Source organism: Lytechinus variegatus, chromosome 8, assembly GCF_018143015.1.
Source record: "Lytechinus variegatus isolate NC3 chromosome 8, Lvar_3.0, whole genome shotgun sequence".
Lineage (NCBI taxonomy): Eukaryota > Metazoa > Echinodermata > Echinoidea > Temnopleuroida > Toxopneustidae > Lytechinus > Lytechinus variegatus.
The window spans coordinates 1,610,419-1,636,746 of NC_054747.1; the positions used below are offsets into that span (position 1 = coordinate 1,610,419).

At 35.1% G+C, this 26,328-nt stretch overlaps 2 protein-coding genes across 2 annotated transcripts; both read right to left on the minus strand.

Moving 5' to 3' along the window:
• Positions 1-1,900: 1,900 nt before the first annotated feature.
• LOC121420571 (secretory phospholipase A2 receptor-like) lies at positions 1,901-21,200 on the minus strand. Its single transcript, XM_041615235.1, has 7 exons — positions 20,983-21,200; positions 10,323-10,427; positions 9,260-9,469; positions 7,484-7,672; positions 5,952-6,182; positions 4,591-4,740; positions 1,901-2,223 (listed from the first exon to the last, which is right to left on the minus strand). Exons 2-7 carry the CDS (start codon positions 10,375-10,377, stop codon positions 1,901-1,903), a joined length of 1,158 nt encoding a protein of 385 aa, XP_041471169.1. The 5' UTR covers positions 10,378-10,427; positions 20,983-21,200.
• Positions 21,201-22,911: 1,711 nt separating this feature from the next.
• On the minus strand, positions 22,912-25,399 carry LOC121420735. The gene is made up of 2 exons (XM_041615384.1): positions 25,343-25,399; positions 22,912-24,884 (listed from the first exon to the last, which is right to left on the minus strand). The coding sequence occupies exons 1-2, from the start codon at positions 25,354-25,356 to the stop codon at positions 23,669-23,671; spliced, it is 1,230 nt and encodes a 409-aa protein (XP_041471318.1). The 5' UTR covers positions 25,357-25,399; the 3' UTR covers positions 22,912-23,668.
• Positions 25,400-26,328: the final 929 nt, after the last annotated feature.

A 26,328-nucleotide genomic window follows, 5' to 3' on the forward strand; every position in this document is an offset into this window, starting at 1 on the left:
CTTATTCATTATTTCTTCCTCTACGTCTGATTTTTCCTGTTCTTCCTTTTATCTTACTTTTCATTTCCCTTTTTCTATTCTTTCCTGGTTTTTCTTCACTGCTTTCTACTTGGTTCATTTAATAGTTCTTATACCCTTCCTTCGGTTTTATTTTGTTTCCGTTTTAATCAGCTTAATGCTTTCAATTACACAAGCTCCCCCCTGTTTTTTTTTCTAAGTACTAATTTCCCTATTCATTCTTTTTCTCTTTCTTGCTTTCTTTCTTTTTTAGTTTTATTTTTTTTTCTTTCCTCCTTCTTTCTTTCACTTTTCCCTTCTTTCTTTCTCGTTTTCTTTCTTTCTTTCTTTTTCTTTTCTTTCTTTTTATCTCTTTTTCTATCTTTCTTTCTTTCCTTCTTCTTTCTTTCTTTCTTTCCTTCTTTCTTGTTTTCTTTCTTTCTTTCATTCATTTTTTTATTTTCTTTTCCTAACTCCAATTCTGTCATCACCCTTCTGTTTCCCTCCCTTTTTATTTTGTTATCTCTACTTGACCTCTTAATTTCTTTACCTCCTGTTCCTATTTTTTACCATTCAAATAGATGCATTGCTTCGAATTCATATTATAAACTGATTATATCTTGCGCTTGTGTAAAAAACAAACTATTTTACAGGCCCGATATTTAGCTGTATAGGTTCCTTTCTGAAATTATATTGTTTAGTAGATAAGAAGTGCAATAAATGAATAATAACGTGTCCATCTGTTGAAGACTCGCAATCTCTATTTATGACCACCGTCTTTTTTACTGTCTCAATTCACCTCTTCACTTTTCTCCCTATTCCTACTCTCCTCCATTCTCCATCTCTTTCTCTTGTTTACTTTTGCTCAGTTTTTCTTATTCCTACTCTTCTTTTCTTCTCCATTTCATTTGCTTTGTGAAAACGACTTGAGATGTTGAACTCGTTATTTCATCATTCGAATCATGTTAATTCTGGAAAAAAAAAAACGAATCTTGCAATTCAGATGTGAATTTGGAATTAATCTTTCACAACCTTTTACAACTTTAAAACACTGTGTTATATTTAACTGTACTATCGGTATTTTTGTTAATTCTCCTGATAATATTATGATTTTATCTATGTATTGTATGCTTCATCTCATTGCGGCCACTAAACTCCAATAATGACCTCCTCATACTCATCCATTTCAATCTACCAGGATCTATGTAAGATGATATAAATTTTCATTGTTACACTGACACACCCCCACACATAACACGCACTCTCTCTCCATCCCTCAATCTTCCCGCTCTTTCTTCTCTCGCTCTCTACGTATCCTTTTTTTTCTCTTTCTCATCATGCTCATAGCCTTTCCCTTTTTTCCTTCCGTGCCACTTTATAATGAGTCAGAACTATTTTCTTTAATGTTATTCGGCCGCATCGGATTTTTGTTTGTCATTATGGGAATGTGAAACATACTTTAATACATGCGTCACCAACATAATATACCAAGGGTTATACAATTCAGTTTTTAGCCACTTTCGGTACCCTTGTTGTATCAAAGCGTCTTGATAAAATTGATAGATAGATTCTCATCTGTATCATTATAATCTAATTGACCAATACATAAAGTACTAACGAATCACACACACAAAAAAATGCAAAGAATTACGGAAGCGGCAAGTGAGTCAGGGGCACAAAAGTGAAATTCAGCACTGTTGCCCGGAGGTACGTGCCCCCACACATTGCATTATTGATTAATATGTAATTATTACAATGGACTTCATTCGGGTGAATAGGATTAGGAAAGGCAAGTATGCAAGCATAAAACATAATTGACGACATCAAAGATGCATTCTATAAAACATACTTAAATATCCATTAAACAAAAACCTTGTAGAAAGAGATCTAGTGAAAGTGGAATTTAAAGGGGGTGGGGGAGTAACATGAAGAGTTTGGTGGTAAACTTACTGTCCTCCCAGTACCACGATCTTGGTTCCCCATCTTCATGATCTTCATAACCACCAATCCACCACTCCTTAACTCCGAAAATGTTATTTGCCATCTCCGATATGAAATCTTGAGTGCTCCTGTCCAATATTTCAGTCAGGTACCCACCCTTATCTTCGCAGCTTTGAGCCGCATCTTCCCACGAAGATTGGTTGTCAAAAAAATGAAAGCAGTGTTTGCGGTACAGAACTTTGTGAACTTGTGGATCTGTTGAAATTCCAGAGCATTCAGAACTATCTATGGGAAGATTGGGATAATAGAAAAAATGTTATTCCAGAATGGTTTATTTACCTTTTTAATCGAGCTCAAAAGACAAACCTACTTTTGAATACATAAGATATTAAAATGAAGGCCTACCTTACGCATAAAAACGAACAATAGCGAGATACATAATTCAGAAAACCCACAAATAAACACATCATTTCAGATTTGCAGCTTCATAATAATATTAGGATAAATACCAAATCACTTCAACTAAACTGTTATCATACGATGATACGAAATGTAAGGCCACAAAAAATCGTCAAACCAAACAAAAAATATTCCCAAGTACCTCAAATTCGAGCGATTGTTTGAAAAAAAAGTTCGATATACCGAATAATAATGTGAACTAAGCATAAGAATAAAACGGAAACGATTACGCTGCATAATTATTAATGCATTAGTTATGTCGACAAATGGAGAGATTAGTTATCTTGACAGGTTGGCTTATACAAACTTATATGTCAAACATGGCGAGATATATCATCTCGGGGACATAACACAACGTGGGTGTCTTATATCATATATTAAATCATACATAACTTAGGACTTCTTCTGTATTTTGTTAGAATTTTTGTACTATAGGTTTTCACAGTCAATTTCAAACTATTAGATTTAGATTTAGATAAATGGTTTTATTAAAGAAACAATTAATGGTAGCCCAAAGGCTAAATTTACATTGTTTTACATTGTAAAGATCTTGTTACATGTAAGATTAGATATATACAAAGACCATTTTGAACAACATGAAAATTTCAAAGTAAACTATCAATATACAAATATTTTAAAAATACAAACATAAGCCTCCAAACCAATTAAGTTAGAATAATAAAAGATAACTCATAAATATATAATGCACATTAAAATCAGAATTAAAACATTATTTTGACATTAACCACCGCCCTTTCACAAGTAAAAAAAAAATCGTGATTTGAATGAGGATTCCAGTGAGAAAATAAGGCTAATGGCGACTTTTTAGCGCGTGTAAAACCACACTAGAACATAATAGGAATCACGAACGGAAATCACAATCACGAATTCCAATTGAGTTTCACTGAAATTACGATACGAATTCATGCGCGTGAAAGGCTTGCCCTTCGAAACATCTTTTGAGGGTGGAGCTCATGTGACCATTTAAGCAATTCCGTATAATACAATTGTCATGCACTCATCTTAGTTTCTATTTGCGATGCAGTGCTATGATTGACCAAGGACACATACTGCTTTTCGATCGGGAATTCGAACTCAAATCACAGTTTTTGAGTGAGCGTGGGAAAGGTCCGATAATTCTAAAGACAAATTACAATCATCGTTACGCTAATAATGATAATGAATCAAACTTCACGTGTGAAAGGGCTCCTGGGGGGTGTTTCACAAAGATTTAAGTATGACTTAGAGTCGCACTTAAATGTCTAGTTGCGCGCAGTATAAAAGGCATGACAGCATTGGTCAGATCATACCAAGAGGACGCGCACTACTGAGTATTGATAAATAAGATTGCGCGTTGTATATCATGTACGCGTCGACATTTAAGTGCGACTTACAGAATGAAGCGCTGATGACAGTTTCGTCCATATTACAGAGCTCTACGACGACGTTTGTGCGGCTCTCGATGGTTGTAAAGAACGTTTGAATTCGGAGGTGTCCTCTTATCATAGTAGCATGGGCGAAATCCCAGGGGGGGGGGGACAGGGGGACGTATCCCCCTACCCAAAATAGTGGGGGTGACAAAATATCAAATGTTTCCCTATCAAATGTTCCCCTACTATTTGTTGGTCTTTCATAATGGTAAGAACTACGTCATGAAAAAATAGAACTTTTTTTGCTTGTCAAATTTATTTTCGTCGAAATAACCTTAATTTTGGGATGATAAACTTTGTTTCACTTGTCAAACTTTCCAGCCCCCTGCCCCCCACCTTTTGGGAGAGGTTTCCGCCCCGGCATAGTAGCAAACCTAAATTCTACACACGAACCGCAAATCGAATGTCCCCGCTCTCGAGAAGTCAAAATTCTCCCATGTCATGCACCTTGCGTTGGTTGACAGATTTTTTGTTTTACGACGGGCCAAAAGTCTCAAATAGCGTCGCATTGGTCCGTTTCCATCGTTGGGTGCAAAGTGCCTTGTGCTGCGACGTGTAGTTATACAAAATGGCGCTTGTGTGATGTCTTAAATGGCTTCATGGCTTCGGAAAGTTTTGCACGTCATACCAATGATATGTTTCATATGATACTAGAGATTATGGGAAACCGACATATTTCGTGCACAAGAGAATTGAGGAAACAGCAAAATATTAGCTTAAGGAGAAAATTTAAAGGAAATTTAGAGGTGATGATATGACTCACTGAATTGGCATATGTATCCCTTCCCAAAAGATTTGGTGCAGGTTTCGTCATTCCAGTCGTTTTGGGAGCCCGTTTCCCGGATCTCAATGCATTGCTCATCGGCGCCTGGCTCTCCGTCATTCCAAAACAGTCGATCTATGTATCTATCATCTAAAGATATTACATCAATATAATATATGAATATAATAGAATCTTGTTCAAATGAATACAAAACACGGCAAAATAATTAATGTTCTGCATCCAAAAGGAAAATATAATAAGTCAGGAATTACAGCATCAACTTTTTCGCATTTTGAGATTATTCTCATCATGTCATGTGACCTTTGTTATCGTATTATTCGAAAATGATAAATATGCATACATCGTTGACAATGTTTGTAATGCATTGGGCCTGAAAAACCGACTGCTTAGGAATTATAATAAAGGAAAAGACCGACTTGTTGCAAATGAGTAAAGCAAAACAAAACCTTAAAATACTGGTGAAGGTAAAACACAAATTGATTTAAGATTTTAAAAGTATTAGAAAGTTATTGATTTGTGACCTCATAAACTAGCAAATTTCATTTAATGTAGAATTTATAAATTCTATTTTTAATGGTTTTCCGATGAATTATTTTTGTTTAATCTTTCATTCATACAGCTGCTCGTACATTTCAACCGTTGCAAACGGAATAATTCAATTTCGACTATTTTGTTTTATTCTTTGATTGATTTTCTTCAAACTTTTGCCTAGATTCTTCAATCATATTCTGTTACTGTTATTACAAACTTGTTGTGAAGGTGATCTTCTCTTAAAATAATCTTTTCGCAAAGGAGATGAGGGTATCAATGTTTTCTCGACCTACATTTGCACAGTCAGTTACCCTGAGCTAAAATTTGGAGGGATTGCAGGAGAAAAGTTTTCTTATCCAATGACTCTTTGCTTTAAGATCATGTCTCTCCGCCATTTGATGACGCACTGCGACGCCACAGACATGACAGATGTCTGTTCATGGGGAAGTGATCCCATCTACTACCTGACTACAGCCGTGAGCAATGGTCATGACGGTTCATATATGTCCAGGACAAGATTGTGAAAGGAGTGGATGTGTGTGGCTACGGTGTGTCCTCATTTTCGGCAAGGGGTAGGTTGAAAGAATAAATAGGACTCGTCTTACGCTCTCTCTAAATACTACTCGACAGGGAATATCAGTCGTTATTGTAAAGTTATCCTCAGGAAGAGACTCCTTTCATTCCCTTTAGCATGTTTAGCATGGTAAAAAAGAGATAAAAAACATTATGCAGTGTTGTTCATACTTGTAACTCCATTTTATCAATCAAATGAATTCTAGTGAGACAAACAAAAGATGTTACATAATTACCACTCCTCCACTTCCAGCTCCGTCCTGCCTTTCCACCGATCCAGCACTGTTCATTGAGATTCATTAAATTTGTTGTGAGAAAATGCTGTGTTTCATTATCCTTAACAAGAGCCAAGAAGCCTCCTTCAATTTCGCAGTTACTCTTTGCGTCAAACCATGTACTTCCATCAGAAGCTACTTCAAAGCATGTATTTCTCTCCGGAAAAGACATTTGACTATTACTGCAATTGACTTTGTAGAGAGGAGATGGGTGCAACAATACAAACGAAATATGTGTAATGACAATAATAAAGACAAACGTTGGAAACAAATGAATCTAACGCAGTAGGACAGATACCGGAATATTCAAGCACTACAGTGCGTCCCCCCAAAACCATACACTTTTGAAATAGCTGCCAAATAAAAAAAGTGTAGCACTTCGGGGGAAAGACTTATAGATATGGAAAGCCAATAAAGTTAACTTTGCAATGACTCAAAAAAAATGAAAACTATTCATGCTTGAGCAAGCACTGCCCACAGAAACAAAGGGCATGAAAATTTGAATGGGCCAGAATTAGCCTTCCTATTTCTTTCATTTTGTTTGTTTGGTACTTGCAAAGTTCAGGGTAATTTGGTGAATTAAAGATTAGCTGTGATCAGTTTATTGTTTGTGAAAATTTAATGCGTTATTACATTGAAATCTAATGCATAAGGGATCATCAATTGCAATTATTAGTGCATCATTTTGTCCTTATAATGTTGATCTCAACAATGTGTTCATGAACAATCAGGAGAAGAGGGGGTAAGATAGAATTGAAGTGGGTGAAGTGCGTCAATGGGATCAGGGTCAACAGAACATTAATAACATTATTCTGCTCTGGACTTCACGCGAACGTGACAATAGCCCTCAGTCTCTCAACAATAGGTGAGGACGGAACAGAGGGAGGGGGCGAGGGCTGAATGTTCTGTCTACCCTTATTCCATCAACCTACTTCTCCCACTTAAGTCATATCTCACCCCTATTTTCCCGACTCCCATGAACCCATTGCTGAGATCTTCATGATAAAGATGATCTGTAATGAAAATCATAAGATCAGTATGCTCGAGCATACTGATCTTAAACAAATAAGAGTAATGCCGAAAATTTGTTAAACAAATTATAATTTCCTCCTATAAAAAGCCTCTCAATCTATTGTCCACGGCGGACGGCATTTGAATATTAATGAGTCAGAAAGAAGAGGATCGAGGATATTTGAATTCCAGTTCATCGTGGCTTAGCCGTGAACCAGAATAGCCTGGTGGTTGAGTCGCTGCCCGGAAAGCAGTAGATGGCAGGTTCGAATCCCACTGGTTCCATTTTTTTCTGACTTAGAATCTTCTGATTTTCATTACAGATCGAGCATACTGATATTAAACAAATAGGAGTAATGCCGAAAATTTGTTAAACAAATTACAAGTCATTATGTTTCGCTTACGTAGTTTAGCGCATTATAATGAATATTATCATTGATTTTTACTTCTATAATTATAATCATCAAGTCATAATCGCTTACTTGAACAATATGGTTCCACATTGGACCAAGAACTATTTAAAAGGCAGGTGCTGGTTAGATCTGTGTCATTCGAGTAGTAGTTTGCATTGCAGGCATATTGGATCATATCGCCCGGTGAGTAGAATTGTTTCTGAGTCCCTTGTTCAATCAGCCCATTTGCCGGAATTGGAGGACTTGGGCACATGATAGCTACAATTGACACATGGGAAATAAGATACGTTATACCTAAATACATCAAAACCATTAACAAAAAATATAATACATTATTTTCGAACACAATTGAACGAAACGAAATTTCTTAGATAGCCCCACCTCAATCCTCAACTACTCATATGTGACGAGGTTTACTTTCCATAAGGCAATATCTTCTCAACAGTATAGTCCCGGAACATTCAACTCAATCGATTGATTTAATCATAATAGATCATACATTTATTATACAACTGATTGAATAAGTAAACGAGCGAAGAAATTAGAATAAAATATACACCATAAGATTTAAAAAACAGCGCATTATTATTGGAAAATGGTGGTCATTAAAGGAACCAAATGAAATTGTCTAGATCACCACTCTTGATCGTGATTATAATATTATTCATAGTACAGTTACTTGCACGTAACTGTTGTATGAAAAACGAAATAAAACACATGAAAAGGAATATAAAGTCCACAAAAACCCAATACAGAACAAGCAGTGCAGAAAATTTATCATAAGGCTACTTAAGTTTGCCTCAATCAAAACTTGTTTTTCGATATTTAATTCCCGAGCAATAAAACATAAAAAAATTGAATTATACATAGTTACAAAAATGAAATTGCTTTATGTTTAAAAAGGAAGAAAATGTCATATTTTGTTGTACTATGATTTAGTCAAATAAATAAATACTAACGAATGTAAAACTTCATGAAATACCAATGAAATGTTCAGCAAGTAACTTGATCAGTTTTCATAGTGGCACACTTTAAGATACCGTTTTTGCCATTGAGAAAATACAGCCCGTCAAAAATCTATAATTTGATGAAATTTCAGAGTTTCGAATTCCCCTGATTCGTTGCGATCAATCACTGTCTGCATCCTATATTATTGATCTTTATGAAGAACAAGCCCTGAATACCCCTTTAAAGGTCACAAACTGTCAAAGAAGCTAAACCATTTTGGTGGTAACAAACAATGCTATTTTTTATTGAACATCTTTGCCCATTAATTCCTTTTAACTTTTCATGATTTTTATTTTCGAAAACACTCGGTTTTTGCTTATGTGCGGACGTTAATGTTCTAGCAGCGATTTATTTGTGAACATGCGCGAAGAAATAAATATATTTACTTTTAACCTCGTATTGTTCATTATCATTAAGATTTTATCAGGCATTGAAAAAATAGTGACTTGCAAAGAAATGTACATGGCAACATATGAAAAACATTATAAATACTTATATTTAGAGTAAAATTCGAGTTGCCTTGGAACGGAAAATGTTAGTAAAATAGTGTAGTTTATGGTGTAGCCGTATTCATATTATCTATTCGCTCGTATGGGAGCATATCTTAATGATAACATCTAATACTCTTATTCGTAAACAGGTAAAGATCAGAGTATATGGATCAAGTGGAGGATAAAAGTACACTTCAATGTAATGTATTTTCAAATAGAGCAGGTTTCTCACGCTGTTCTAATGTAATACAAAGACCAATAGTCAGGACTATGGACCTATAGCCCAACTGGGCCGAGAGAGCCCAATAGCCTTGCCTTCTTCAGAATATGAAATGAAAATTGTTACCTGTGCAATTAGGTTCGTCACCCAGCCATTCCCCATCTTCTGTGCAAACCCAAACAATTGCATCAGCATCACCATCCAATGTAAATCCATCATTGCACGTCCATGTTATGTAAGAATTTACTGGGAATGAGTCTCCACCGGTTAGGTCGGGGCTTGAGGTACAGTTGGTGCAGGTAGCGTTTGGCGAAAGGCATTCTGAATTCGCACCAGCTACAATAAAGACATAAAGTAAGGATGTAAGCATGGTTATAATTGAAAACAAAAAAACGTTTCCAAGTAAGACTTGAGTTAGCAAAAACTATTCATCACTACCATGAGTTATTACCAAATATGCATGTATTTCTAAAAATATAAATTATAGACATTGCCATGTTGATTATTGTGAACATAAAACGATCAAAAAATATGTCAATAGCGAAAAAAGTTAAAGACATTAAAGTTAGTACCTAATATAATAATAAAAGTTAGATTTAAAAAAAAACCCGGAGTTCGTTTGCTCTTGTTTGGACGCAACACTAATTATTATGAATGTTTATTACAGGTTCTGTAAATTATTACTATTCTTCTTTTTAATCATCGTTATTATATATTTTTTTATTATCATCACATTTTTTTCTTTAAACAAGTGCACACCTAGTTGCCAAAAGTGCGTATAGCATTTCCATTTACATGTTTTATTTAAATGTAGGATAAAAGAACATTGTCGATTAGATGCCTTGCTCACGAGCATACGTTCCGTGGCCGGGGATAGAACCCCAGACTTTTTACGTATAGCCAGACACCGTATAACATTCGGCCACGGCACCTCCATTGATGTATTATCGATATTATTGTTTAAGATGAAAACAATTGTATTAATTATTATCATCGTTATAAAAAGTATTAAGATTATTGTCATTATTACTAATACTATTATCATTAACATTTGTTTAGTTGATATTATAATTAATATCTGTATTATTATTATTATTATTTATTCAATATCAGTATCAATTCTGTCATGGATTTTTATAAGATTATGTCTATTCAATTACAGTGATAAAAATGAGTATTTTATACCTACCGAAGGTAAGTGCGCCGGTAACAATCACAAGGAGGAGTTCCATGCCTCTATCCATATTTCCGTCCTACTAATGACCTTGGGAGCTGGCATTATCCAATATATGAGCTGGTCATCAAGGAAAAAAACTGGATCTGTTATTAGTCTCATAAAAAGTATTAATAGCATCATACACTTACATATTATTAAATACTAAAGGACTTTGCTCTTCGCGCAACCTTTTAAAAACATCAATACCACGCAAACTTCTGGTCTCGATCATCGTCTTAATGCATGACCAAAGAGGGAGAGGGAGAGAGAGAGAGAAATAGAAAAGAGGAAATATGTGTGTGTATATATATATAGAGAGAGAGAGGGGGGGAGGGACAGAAAGGGAGAGAGAGAAGCAGGGGCAGCGAACCTGGGGTGCCAGGAAGCACAGTGCCCCGACTTTTTGAAGCACTGAAAAAGTGTCCATTTTATGCACTAAAACTGTCCCTCACTAACCTGTACTGTGCCCCTTACACCTGAAAATGACCCGTCGTGTGTGCAAGCAAATGACCCCATGCCTTCTCGTATCAGTGCCCTTTTTGACTTAAGTAAAATGCCCCTGACCGATATGTTTTGTACCCCTTCAACCTGAGAAGGACCCGTTTTATGCGTTAACGAGTGCCCCTTTGAAACAAGACAACAGTATTCCCATTTTTGTTACTATTCTTTTGAAGAGGGAAAATGTAACCCCCGTCACACTAGAGGAGGAATGATCCGGAATGCCGTCGGAATGAAAAATCTTGGTACATTCCTGGATATTCGAAGCGCATTCTAAAAATCCTGACTGCATTCTGAGTGCATTCCAGACATTCGGGTCCATTCTTGTGACGGCCCGAATGTTTTGCTCATGTTCAAAACTTTCGAAGTGCATTCGAAGTGGAGAAATATCGAACGACATTCGAAGTGCATTCTGACTGCTCTCTGACTGCATTCTAAATATTCTTACGACATTCTAAAACCCCCGTCACACTAGAGGCGGAATGAGCCGGAATGCCGTCGGAATGAAAATTCTTGGTACATTCCTGGATATTCGAAGCGCATTCTAAAAATTCTGACTGCATTCTGAGTGCATTCCAGACATTCGGGTCCATTCTTGTGACCGGCCCGAATGTTTTGCTCATGTTCAAAACTTTCGAAGTGCATTCGAAGTGGAGAAATATCGAACGACATTCGAAGTGCATTCTGACTGCATTTCTAAATATTCTTACGACATTCTAAGAGCATTCGAGGCATTCTGATCGCATTCATGGGAGAATCGAATCGCATAAAAGCACGGCTAGCTGTTGCTGCAACGTCAGTCAGCACTGAGGAGCATTGAAGTCATCGAACGACATTTTTACAAATTTAGATCAATTCGAAATTCCCTCCCGAATGGCTCGAAGTTTGAAAAAAAAATTTCTGCTGATTCCGAATAAGTGTGACGGGGATAGAATGATCCTGTTGGCCTTCAGTTTCATGAAGCATGTGAGTGAGCTAGATAAACAGTTGCGTACATAAAAAAAATAAAATCACAACCAGAAAAGAAGAGAAGGTTGAAATATGTAATTTCATCTAAAAATTGTATCAAAATCTATCACGAAAAAAATTGAATTTCGTTATAAAAGTGTCAACAGTTTTCCTCGCTCGTGGCTTCTTATAGATTTTACGTGATACGACATATCGAGCCACCTTAGGGGGGGGGGGCTCATTACACATCTGTATAAAAGTTATACTTTCTTTGTTATGAAATAGTTCCTTTTTCGAAAGAAGATGTGTTCTTTTCTCTCCCCCCCCCCCTTTCCACTTTGAACTTCGCTTCGCCGCCCCTGAAGAGAGGAAGAAAAAAAGATCAGATGCTCTATATTTACCAGATTACTCATTTAAACTAGGTCGAGGAATTCGTAAACACGAAATGAAGATGAATAATTTACTGGTCCAATGGTTAATCACCCTGAACTTGCTTTACAAGTACTAACTTTGAATAAATTAAAACTTTATACAATGTTTGCGCAGCTTTTTATATGCGTGCGAAGATAGGCGGATTTGTTTGTTGTGTACAATAAAATTATATTTTGACTCCAGGAACAGGCATATCTAATTATTTGTTGAGTTTGATTTATGCTGACATACACATGGCCGATGGACTAGTATAATAAATACAAGCCGCGTAGCCAGGATTTCATTTTGGAGGGGGCGGTAAATGCACACAAAGCGCGCGAAGCGCGCTCCCTATGGGGTGGGTGTAGGGAGGGGGAGATTCCCCCTCCCTTGCAAAGCGCGAAGCTTTTGGTGTTTCATAAATTAAAATAAAAAGGAACGGTCTCCCTTGTCTCTAGTACCTATATTAGCTCAAATTCAGTTGACTGTATTGTGATTTTGAACCTTGTTTTCAAAAGTGATTGTGAACTCCCAAAAAAGGAATACAATGGAGGAAATTAAAATAATAATAATCCCGCGCGAAGCGCGGAAGCTTGACCTTTTTATAATTTTTTTGGCCATGAAAAGGGTCCCGAGAAAAATGTATTATCTAATATATATTGAATATGCTTCCCTTGGAAAGATCAGATTTGATTACAAACAATTTAGCGACACAGTGCATATCTTGAACTCGCAAAACAGAGGAGAAGAAGTGTATATGCCAGTCCTGAGGAAGATATTCCTCCCCGCGCAGAGCAATGAAACTCTGAAATTTTAAAGGGCTGACGTTTCATCAAATGCAGATATCTCTAATACGCCATCGGCTCTAATTCAATTGATTTTCTAAGATTATTAAACTTCACTACAAGGAAAATAGTGCGCAAAAGCTGACATTTCTGTGATTCATTGAAACTATTTTAAAAAGATGCGTATTTTTGTTTACTTATCCTGAAGCACTTCATTTTGAATTATAAAGAAACTTAAGTGTCATTTAAAATTTCAAACTGAGGGCGCAAAACAGGACAGGAAATCAATGTGCAGGGAAATAATATGAAATAATAGTAGAATTTGATAAAAATATTGTACTTTTTTATTTAATACGACACGAATTTTTTATACCTTCCTCTTTTTTAAAATTAGGAACCTGTTTGTCCCAAAATCATGGTTGTTTAGTATTGAGCTGAAAAGCGGGAAAAGTTGCCTTTATGGAGGTGACGCCAGAAATTGATATAAAGATTTAACCGCTCGGAGCCGACTCGACCAGAAATTGAGCGATCAATTAAAAAAGAAGAAGATAATTTCATTTACTTCGGCCTAACCTTACTCTAATTCCATGCCCTAATGTATACATTTGAACTTTTAAAACTGCCAAGAAACACATATAGGTGAGGTGGAAAAACAGGGTTAGAAAAGGGGTGGGAGAAACAATGGAGAACTTCAATATTGTCATTTAACCGCGCGCAGCGCGGAAGCAAAATTCATATATAAATTTAAAGCAAGAGTCAAGGAGTTCCTCTTTTGAGAAAAAAATAAAGAATGAAAAGAAAAAAAACACAAAGCTACATTTCTTCCCTTTCCTCCCTTCCCTTTTCCTTTTCTCCTCTCTTTTTCCCCCTTTTTTTCTTCTTTTTGGGGACTTTTTTCTGGGGGGGGGGGCACCGCCCCCCTGGCTACGCGCCTGATAAATATTTAGTCTTTTTTTTGTTATATCGTTTAAAGATTACATAAACTTAGAAAAAAATAACGCAAATGTTCGTTCACAGTTTAAGCAAGCCATCACAACAAGCAAACATCAAATGTTATGATCTTGTCCTTGCTATTTCTATAACTGTTTTAACAATCGTTGTTTGCATAATCAGGTCTATCTAACAACTTTAAATAGAACGCATACAATATGTGTTTAAGTGATTGGTTAACTTTGGTTTGACTTTTTAAAAATCTGAGCTAGAAGGTCACACTTGTCACCTGTGTCTGTGATATGTTACAAAAATGAAGCCCAGTAAAAAAAGAACGCGTTCGAAAATAATCATTTAGTGCTTCAAAAATTGAAATATAAAAAGCTCTTGGGGTTACATTTTCTTTACAAATTAAGTCCCTTTACGAACTCAATTTTCCTCCAAGATTGAAAAAGATGGAACAAACCATTACTTGTTGGCGACAAAGAGGTATTTCTTTATTGGGCAAAATAACAGTTATTAAGTCACTTATACTACCACAACTTTTGTACTTATCTTCAGTCTTATGTATTGATATTCCTAAAACCTTCTTCAAGAAATTAAACAGCTTATTGTTTCGATTTATTTGGAGTAATGGAAATGACCGTGTAAAGAGGAGTATATTATGTAACCAGTATGAAGAAGGTGGTCTCAAAATGATTGATCCATTTTTGTATGCTAAAGCGCAGAAAATGGTGTGGGTAAAACTTTTTTTGATGAAAGTTATAGTAATTCTTGGAAATGTATTGAAATAGAAATGTTGAAAATTTTTAATGAGGATCATCTTGTATTGTGGAAAACTGAGGCACCTCATTGCGTTTTGAGAAGAATAGGAAACTGTCAAATAGCAGCATCTTTAAGTATTTGGTATGAGTATAGGTCTGCAATGATGAAAGACATGAATTTACATCATTATCATTTACAAGACTATTTATGGTGGAACAAAAATGTCAGTGTAAAACATAGACCTTTTTTTTACTATCCAGTATGGCAGCAAAGAGGTATTCATACTATCTGTCAATTGTATTATGGATTCAATAGGGTAAAAACATTTGAGGAGTTAGTGTTGGATTTTGATATTCCCATTGAGGATAGAAGGAAATATGATTCACTATTGAATGCTATTTATTTAGACTGGTTTCTTGATCCTAAACAGGTAACAGAAGACTTGTTTGATTCAATTTTATCACGGTTGGTAAAAACTTGTAAGGTTCCAAAACATGCTTATGATGTCTTGAGAAGTAAAGAATTTGTGTCTTGTGAAAGGATAGAAAGCAAATGGGAAGAATGGTTAGGTTTGGATTCCAATGACATTGATTGGCCAGCAGTCCACAAGAGAAATTTCAGATGTACTATATAGAGACCCAGTTAAAGTCATTTTATTTCAAATTATTTCATAATGCTATTGCAGTGAAGTCTTTCTTATTTAAAATCGATAGAAGTGAATCACCACTGTGCTATTTTTGTGGTAAATACCCTGAAACTTTAAAACATATTTTTTGTGAATGTGAAAAGGTCTTACCATTTAGAAAGAAGCTCACAGACTACATTGATAGTATTATTCATGAAACAACAGTCTATCCTGATATCAGTTTCATTTTTGGTTTTGATATTGGTGGCAAACATGATATGTGTATCAATTTCCTATTTTTATGTCTTAAATTCTATATTATGAGATGCAAGTTTCAAGAAATTGATTTAAACTTTCAGGCTTTCATAACCTTTGTCAAAGTAAAACAGAAAACAGAATACTATATAGCTGAAAAGAATGATAAGTTGGCACTGCATTTCAATAAGTGGTCCTTTAATGTAGATTAATGCTTATCCCTCACAAAATTATTGTTTTCTCCATATTCTGGAATCTGGATGCCTTTATGTATTTTTTATTTATTGATTAATTTATTTACTTATTTATTTATTCTTTATCTTTTTGCTACTGAGAGAATCGTGTTTGTCCTGTGTATGTGTTGACTTGTCATCAGTTGTGTAGATATTTTGTGTAGATATCTTAAGTACAGTAGCTATGAAGTTTTGTTGTTATTGTATATATTATTTTGTTTTACAATAAAAACATAAATACAAAAAAAATTGAAATATAAAGTGACCGGAAACACCATCTTAATTTCACCCCATACACTTATGTGTACAATTTCGGCGTCTATAAGACGCCTATTTACAAAATCGGGGTTTGCCTTGTAGTTTTAGCTTTTCATTCTCCATTATGGATGTTTTCAGGGTTTATTGGTTCTAATACATGCACTTGAACACATGTTTCATCTTGGTTTGAGATTTTTTTTAAACCGACTGCTCACAAAGTTAAACAATAAGTTTAATACAAGTCGTGAAACGACCGCAAGAAAGCCATCAGTCTACAACATCGACTATGATAATTATGGAGAATAGCTATTCGCAGGGTGTGGAAAGTTCCTTGGCAAACACACAATGTGTTCTTACCTTTTTTGGCCAAAACGATGTGCATAAAATTGTGGTTTCATAGAAGATGTTTAAATTTTGTCTTGTCATCTCTTAAGGCTAATAACTTTACCGTATCATATATAAAAAAAAATGAGTCAGTTTGGTTCATTCTCTGTGCTTGGGGGAATATCAAATACTTGAATAGTAAATATATGATGGACCCTAGACAGGTGAATAGGCAGTGGAATAAGGTTCAGTGCAACTTAGCTAATGTGGATCGCATGGTTTAGCAAATTAGGGAACTCATTACAATGAGGGATGAAAAGGATGTATCTTATTTAACTGAAAGTGAATTGAAGGAACTTATTGACTTTCTGTGCCTACAGGCATATTGATTCATGTTCCCACCTCGGTTTTGTTTTATTTGTTGTTGAATGGATGTTTTAAAGTGCATTTTTTAATATACTGAATATGTTTGTTTTGTAAATTGGAAAACACGTCTTTTATGTATATGTGCATTTTTATGCGAATAAAGAAGACTTTGAATTGAATTGAATTGAATTGAAAAAAATTCCTTAAAATAATATATGTATGTGCATCTGTTTTATTTATGTTTTTATAAAGAATCAGATCAAATTACAATATTTATAGTTATTCAAAGAATTTTTTTAAAAGTCACAAATAATCACGTTTACGAGGTAAAACATAAGAACAAAGGGGGTGCATGGGGCAGAAAATAGGATTACAACAAATAATATGTTATAAGCAGTACCTATGTAAACTTTTAAGCCAGGGTTTATGTACATAAATTATCCTAAGTTTTAGCTATACAGCAAATCCAATCGGTCGTATGAAGGATCGTCGATATTACACTCTGCACACTACAGCGTGTATAAAAGATCAGACTTAAAGGGGAATCCAGCCTTGGCCACAAAACGTTGTGTTAGGAAGAAGAAAAATGAACTAAAAAGAATGGGGAAAGTTTGAAAGAAATCGGACAAGCAATAAGAAAGTTATAGCTGCTTTAAGATTGAAATCACTAATACTATGAAGATTTCAAATTGGCAACTGGGTAAGTAAATCATGACAAGTGGCAAGGACAACTTTCCCATAGGCCATGTACTTTATTATCAGGGATTTGTGGTTTTCTCCTAAGTACCCATTCCCCTGGGGCAGAAATCTAGATATAGCCCAGGTAGTATATTGTTTTATGTCCTCATGAAAGAAAAATATGATATTAAATAAAACCTTTGGGGAAAGTGACAATTTAGCATATTATGTATTGGAGTATATGGAAGAGTAGTCCTTGCCTTACATCACTATGACATCCCATATGCTGCCAATTTGAAGTCTCCATGGGTATAGTGATTACCAATATTTACAACTTTTAAAAATTCATAACTTTCTCGTTGTTTGTCCAATATTGGTCGAACTTTCACCTAACAACTTGTCTGATTTTCCTTTTCCTTATAAAAACAAGTTTTTATTTGGGTTGGATTCCCCTTTAATACTGAATAACCAGATACATGCCTTGATAAGCACTGTAAGGATGGCATTTAAAGTATAATGAACAGACTACATATCAACGATGAGCTAAGTTGAATTAATATTCAAGAGGCCTGGAATGACACTAAAGTCTGAACGTACTTATTATATAAACATGTACATGTATATACACACACACACACACACACACGCACATACATACATACATATATATATCTATATATATATATATATATGTGTGTGTGTGTGTGTGTGTGTGTGTGTAAAGCTCTGGGGAACCTTGATTTGAGCTACGTCTACCATTGTCCTCTTCATCCATTTCTTTACTACACTGTTAGAAAATTTATCCTTAAACTAAAAGAAGTTCCTGCAGCAGAGTCTCGAGAACACCTGTAATCTTACCAGATTGCGTAATCTTACAGGAAATTGGTATTTGGTGTGTGTAATCTTACAAATTTCCTTAAATAAAACACTCTTTTCCCCTTTTTCTAACAGACCTGTTCTGTTAAATTGCAGAAAAATTCCTGTTTCATGAATTTAAAGAATGATTCTGGTATTGCTTTCTGCAAAATCTTCTTTTATTTTTCTGTAAAATCATGTTTTTTTTAACAGTGTATATACATATATATATACTGTATATATACGTATGCGTTAATGTATATACATACACATGTGCATATAAAGTCCTAATTCATATGGAAATTAGTTTTAAAATTTCTATTTTGCATAATAAAAAGGCAATTTTCTTTTTTGGGGGGAGGAGTTAAATCATATTCCGTTTCCTTGTGTTTTTTGGACAAAAAGTTTAAATGTTGTAATAGATCGTGGGTTATTTAGAAATTTACACAAATATATATAAAACATCTTAATAATAGGAACAAATAAGATATAAATCAATCAGTGTATGTACCCAATATTTTATCAAAGTTAGACAAGTAGTAACTTGTGTTATGTTTTTCACGTATTTATACACTCAGCAAATATTGCCATAGCGGCGTTGTTACGATACTGCAACAAATAACAATGAAAATTTCGTTTTAGATTTGATTTCCCTTTTTTCATTACCATGATTACAGGAAATAGATCACGTACTTAAACAAAAGAAAATAAACATTGATATTGCATTTATCTCTAGAAGTGTCAGATGTATACTCAAAGGTTATGATATAAATCCAATACATTCCACGTCGGTTGGCGAAGATGCCTTAACTGAAAGTTCACAATGATGGCGATAATGAAACAGATGTTGAAGCGCGATAAATAACAAAAGTCACTGTAACAGTTTGACATGTCCGTGAAGATGATGTTAATGATGATTACCATCAATTTCCGCATTCGTTGGGTTGAAAAGCGTTTATTAAAACAGGTTGATGATCTCAATGAGAACTGAGAATTCCCCTCTCAAAGTAACTGCAAGCAGTTCATTAATGGCGTGCACATATAATGTAATTCCACAGAAGATAAATGTTGTATCCTAGTCGGAAATAAACTATGCTCTGACATAAAGTGTGGTGTGAAACTGTGAGTTCTAATCTGATGTGATGATCTCCCTGAAGAAACTGCCAGTTTACATTTGAATTATTTTGAAGCTTTTAATATTGTGTACAAAAAGAACATTCTGCCAATTTCCAGAGCAGTCTAATTTTTGCCATTAGCAGTCTATTGTCTTTGGACATTCCAAAAATAACAAAGATTGCTCAAAGATTACAATTATTCTATATAACAGCGTAATTTTTCCACATTCGCAAAATATGTTAATTATTGTTTTTCTCATTTTATTGCAAAGGGTGCAATTTGGAGAATCCCTCCTCTTGATCTTGAAAAGTCATTCAATAATACTCCAAAAAAATTACAGATTGAATTTTTTCCTCATTCAAAATCAAGAGAAAGATTAAATCTATCACTCCAATATTCCTGACTATTCTCCGGTGTAACATTTACATTTATAATATCATAAGCATAACTAGGCAATTTCTTTAAAGATAACATTTTAGTAATGAGCATGTTATGAACATCCACATTTTCAAGAATATGTTTGATTAAAAAAATGAATTTGATTCTATCCTGTATAGAAATATCAAAGTTTAAGATCAATTCTTCAAATAATTTGTGTTTAGGAAAAGGTGGATTAAGTAGATCAGATACCATACAAATTATTTCATTTTTCCAAACTTCAAAATAAAAATACTGTTTAGAATTTGAAGAAATGTTTCTATTGAACCACAAGGACTGACATGGTCCCAATTCTGAATATTTACATTGCACAATGTCTATTATGGCATGTTGTCTGTATCTGTCAAGTGCGCAATGAATCTGCTTTTTGCGAATTGCCTAAAGAGGCATTTCGGAGAGCAAAGTTTCCGAAAAATGGATATGTTCTTATGAATTATTATTTTTTTTTCAATTATAGTTCTATATCCTTTCAAACAGATTTGTGGTTATCATCCAGTAAACTATGCATGTGCATCTTGACCTTGTTGATCAAATTTTGAATTATTTTTCCCGCGTTGCAGAATATAGAAAGTAAGTTTACTTTCTGTTTTATATAAGTTAATCATTGAAAAATGATATTTATAACCATGATTGGAAATATTTTTGTTTATATGACTTTACTTTATTAATCAGTTTATTACTGTTATCTTCGGTCTAGAAATTCCTTTTGATATGACGTTTCGTAATGACTCCCTCTTAAAGGAGCATTCTGGGCAGAAAAAAATAAAAGAGAGAGAGAGTAAAAGTCACTGGGGAAAACAATTTGAATACGTCATCAAATTTTTTTTTTTTTTTTTTGCGGTTACTGAAAATTAAAATAAAAAATCACAACTTTGCCACTCTTTATTTTATTGTGCTGCCTGAAAAAAATATCGATTTTGCAATTCATTCGTTACATTTTATTCTAAGAAATAAATCCGATTAATCAATCAATCTAAGAGAAACCAAGTGGCATTATCGCATGAATCACAGCAATTACCAACATTGGCACCATCATCACCAGCGCCACTATTACAGTCACTCACAACACTCGGATTAGATCCACACACCGCCATCAACACCGTCAAAATATTTTCTACATACATAGCCATGAGATTTATTAGGCCTACCTCCAGATATCCTACGCCCAGGCACCTGCAGATCCTAATTTGTTATTTTCTCTTTTTTTATCAGAAAAGACACAAATTGATATACCGATGGCGCCTAGGATAATTGTCAGCACCATATCCCTCAACTTCTTCTAAGCGAGCAAGATTTACGCACATTCAATGAACCTAGATTGAATTCCAAGTACAGACTAAAGATATTCCAATATTTTGAGCCAGTAGCCCCCTTACACCAATCCACATTTCATGTAGGGTGCATGGGCCTGCATGCGTATCAAAATCTCAATGTCTGCAAACAAGATTAGCTTGTTCAAGGGTTATTGTTATGTAATATAAGATAGGTCTATCCAGAAACTTCGAGTTTTTTTGTCGAAAGATGGAAACTTAGAGGGATTTCCCCAAATATATGTCGATGACCTGATATACATTCTTATTCTGACCCTAAGAAGATGCTTTAATTTTCATATGTATTTTTTGCAGCTTTGGCGATTGCTGACGACAGCCTAGTTTGCAACGGAAAGGTAATGTACATGGGAAAACACCAACTCTATCACAAAAAAGAATATTTGCAGTTATGGAAGACCGATTGACTTTTATTCTGCAGTGCGTAGCACTGGTTCAACAAGATGACCTTCACAGCTATTTTTCTTTCTGTTTCGACAAGAATTGATATGAACGTACATTGTTGGCAATAACATTTAGATATGACGACGGACCTTTATCAATTGAAAAAAAACTAATGTACGTATTCATGCATACACACACAGTTATTCTATATGTATGCATATTTGTATACTTATTTACACATGCTGATATAAATACATTTAGATGGGATATATAAAACATATCTACAACGCAGTTTCTAGGTTGAAATCATCCACAGGAAACAATCTTAGGCCGCATTTTACATGTTAAAAGAACATTCGTACATAATTGTAGTTTGGTTTAAAGAATTATGAAAATGCTAGGATTTATAAATTTCAAGTTATGTCGTCTTTATACATTTGGTTTTTCTTGATATATTTTCCAACATGTGATTATAGAATATTATCATTTATGGAATATGCTTAATAGCATATGTTCTGGTCCCACCCCTTACATTGAAATAATGAATGTGATACAACGATTCAGAAACTTAAAAAAGACCTTTGTAGATCTTGTTGTTAATTTACGTAAAATGTATACCTAACAACAGAACTGCAAATATTAGCCTGCCCTTTGAACAGTTAACCTCCGCGTAATTGCTACTATTAAAACCAATTTGTAAAGATATAAACGTTAAATCCAGTGTTATGAGAACAATGATCACTGACCATTGACGGAGAGTGCACAATGGCAATCTGTTGTATTGGTTGGTGTGGAGGGGATGGCTGGGGGTGGGGAGTCACGTTTACTCACTACACTCTAAAAATATTGGATAAAAGTGCTCCATGAGGGTAATTATGTGTCCAACAAACATTGGGCATTTCTCTTGGACAATTTTTAATTCATCCAGTGTGTTGACAATTTTTCCCACGGTAAAGTAATTGCTGCTTATTTTTTTAATATTCAATAACTGGCAATATACTTCCCGCATTGGGGGAAATACTGCCCCAATAGATTGGACACATAATCACCCTCATGTCGGTAATTTCTTTTTAACTAAATATTTGTTAAACTGTATATTCACACCATTGATTTGTTTCCTAATGAAAGCAACAAGGAAATATATATGTATGTAAGAAAAATAAGTATTCCATTTATTTTCATAGATGCAATTTCTGTGTTCAATATATTTTTATTAAACCCACACAAGTTCACACCTAGTTACCAATAATGCATATAACATTTCCATTTATTTGAAAGCAGGATAAAAGAGCATTGTAGATTAAATGCTCATGGGCATAGGTGCCGCGGCCGGGGACCGAACCTTTTTTATGTATAGTCAGACACCTTAGACCACTCGGCCACGGCACCTCCATGTTACAGTTTAACTATATGGCGATTACAGTGATTATTTATAATTGATGAATTAAATAAAAATATAAATCTGAATCTGAATCATTTCGTACATGTATTCCAACTCATTTTTTCTTTTGAGAAAATAACCATGATATCACAACGAGAACCTATCATCAATAGCAAAACTACAATTTTCATTTGAAAATATAACTGACTTCAAAACGCTTCCATGTTATTTTCTCCAATGGTTTAAAAACCGGGAAAATATGCTCTTGAGATTACTTATTCTTATCATTCCAAGCTGCACGAATCACTGAATATCATTGTATGTTATGCATAATCAAATAAATCAAATCAAATTGGATCAAATAAAAGAAAATCAACTCCATTACCGAGTTGTTCTTCACACTATATCAGAATCTCTTTATGTTCGGGTAATTCCCATAGTAACTCAGCAAAGCAGCATTCCGCTGCATGGGCGCCAGGCTGGTATTATAATCAATTACTTAATTATGAAACTATTCAGTCTCATGGCTTCGCTGACCGTACTAGTCGACAGAATCAAGCCGTAAACGATGGCCTACATGATGGCCTGCATATAGCAGAACAACTACATTATATCAATGAAAGCAAACTTCCCCACTACCATGACTATCGGTTACATCACTGTATTGATGCCGAATTTCCCATCAGTTTTCCCCCAAATGTTCACAATTGAAAGGTCTTACATTGGGAATGCTCTTTTTGTTTAATTGGGAGGTTCCAACGTAAAGTATGGTGGTGATTCAATATCTTCAAATTTCCCGTCGACATTTTCTCGACTGCTATCGTCCTTTTTTGTCTGTAGGGACATCCCTGCAAGAGGGACATCTGTTCTAATATTTAAGACTCCGTGTGCTCTTATTGGGTCAGTATCATCAGAAGGGTTCAGGCAGAAATAATATGGATTCGGGTGAGCTGCTGACTCAGATGAAGCACTGGCTTTCCTTTTGATTTTGTCATTGACTTGTTGGATCAGGTCTTCTGCCATTACTGAAGGTTGATAAAGATCGTTGAACAATAAGGTAGCATCATCAACCTTATCATATGTCGACATTCTTTCTTCCCCATTTTGTTTGATAACGTTCGATGTAGGTGTATTTGCGATGTGAGTTTTACTTGACCTACCACACTCAACAAAATCGCTTCCGGATGGGCGATAAAGATCATTGAAAATCATGTTTTTGTCATCCACTTCGTTGTAGGTTGTATCAGTGTTGGTGTTTGCCATTGCATCAGCCTCTGATGAATTGCTTTTGGGAGCAGCATCTATTCTTCGACGAGGAGATTGTTGCTTTGTAGATTGGTCAACATCCTTGTTTGAGTTGATTTCCGTGTAATCAAGTTCCTCATACTCGTTCTCCCCGAGACTCCCTTGCTTGCGTAGGACACCCATGTCGATTGATGGCCTAGGGGTTTCCAGGGTTTCATACACATTACTGTTCGTGTCTACAGAGCTACGGTGTGATTCCAAAGCAGATCGAAGTTGGTCAAACTCACCGCCCTCCCTTCCACCCACATCCCCCGAAGACAGATCATTTCCACTCCCCTGGTTGCAATCCCTGCCATGTGACAAACTCATGTAAGGTAGCTGTTGGGTACTCCGTAAGGAAGCATACCCTTCGTCATCGACAGGTACAAGAAGCGTAGTACTGTTAGCAGTATTCGAGCGCCCTCTCGGGTCAGTTGATTCTGTATCTGCCCTCGGACGTCCTGTAACACCATCTCCAAGTGCCATGTATCGTGATTCGTGTGTTTCAATTGTTTCCATGCTACCCACGTTCAGAGTAGTGTACGCATCGTTGCTAATTCCGATCGTGACGTCTGTATTCGGGTTAAAGGCCACCTTATACTCATTGCCAATGGAATCATAGACAGGCGCATCAATGGATCGTGTCTTAGACGAGTTCTTCACATGTCTCCTCCTAGAACCATTAAACAAAATAATCAAAGATAGATTTTACCAGTACTCTCATGAAAGAAAAGATATCGATGCTATCTCAAACATACCTTGCAATTTCGTAATACTGCCACTCTTATCCAGCTGATAATCGTCACCTATGCCTTTCCGTTTGTCCGAACGCACATATATATCTTACTAATATCCAGCCTTAACCCTACCAAACTATTTCAATATATGCATTGACTGTCTTGCATATACAGACCTAAGCATTGGACGTTATGATCTCTATGAAATTTACATAATAAAATGATAATTGATATTTATACAACGCTTTACAAAAAAAGGTTTGTATGCGCTGTTTCATGAATAGAAAAACGAAATTGCATTAAAATATATATTAATAAATAAACGATTTTACATAGTGAAACATATTCAAATTAACAATAATAGTAATTAAATAAGTAATTAATGTAATCTTACCTCCAGATAATCATAGATATGACAATTGCAATCACGATGATGAATGCAGTAAGACCTATTCCGATAGGCATCATTATATCTATAAATTAAAGAAAACAAGAAAACAATCTGTTTTACTTAGGACAATTCTACTCAAACTATTATATATAAAACCTTTCCTGGAAAATCAATGGAAATGATAAGACATGTAAGAAGCTTCGTGTCTGTATTTATCAGGTATTCTAAGAAAAAAAATCAACTTAAACTGCCAAGCATATTTAGCAATGTTAAGTCTATAACGCATTTTTAGCTGTGCACTATGCGCATTTCTAGTCTGAAATGTCTAAAAGTTGCACTTATAATGATGCTGAATCAATAATCTATTGAATTACCATTTCTTAAAAAAACCGAACCTGTCACAAAGAACCATGAGCTTGTTTGGAAGAAGGATTTTAAAATAAAGGTTTTTCATTGGAATTGACACTTTGCAGGGAGGATAAAGTATGTTCACATCGAAAGAACGGAAACTGTTTGTCAACTTTCACTAAATGCGAGGTTTCAAATGCAACAAAGACGGGTTTCACACACTCTCATTTTGCGTCATTTGAATGCTTAAATGCCATGTCGAAATCACGAATTGTATTGAAGTTAGAATCATCTTCCGTTCACACGGCTCAAGAGGATTCGACAACAGTGGCGTAGCTAGGATTTTTTTCCCGGGGGGGGGGGGCACTGGGGCGTCCTTGCTTTTTCAGGGGGGGGGGCACCGGCCATTTTTCCGGTGTGTGTGTATGTGTCCACAAGGGCGGATCCGACTTTGGCCAATATGGGACGGGGCCCGAAATTATCTTCACCTATAAATATATCAGTCACTTGTTAATTTTATTCTTATAAAACAACATGAACATAAAATAATCTTATAAGCCTTATTAAAAGTGCGAGCACGAAGCGCGAGCGATTTTTTCTTTTCTACTTTAATGTATTTTTTCCTGAAATTTAATTTTCTG

What these genes read in the sequence shown, in the direction of transcription:
- LOC121420571 (XM_041615235.1), bottom strand. Translation starts at nt 10,377, where the DNA reads ATGGATAGAGGCATGGAACTCCTCCTTGTGATTGTTACCGGCGCACTT. An exon ending in TACCGGCGCACTTACCTTCG is followed by an intron (nt 9,470 to 10,322) that starts GTAGGTATAAAA and finishes TCTTTATTGTAG; the next exon opens with CTGGTGCGAATTCAGAATGC. An exon ending in GAGCTGGAAGTGGAGGAGTG is followed by an intron (nt 4,741 to 5,951) that starts GTAATTATGTAA and finishes TAATATCTTTAG; the next exon opens with ATGATAGATACATAGATCGA.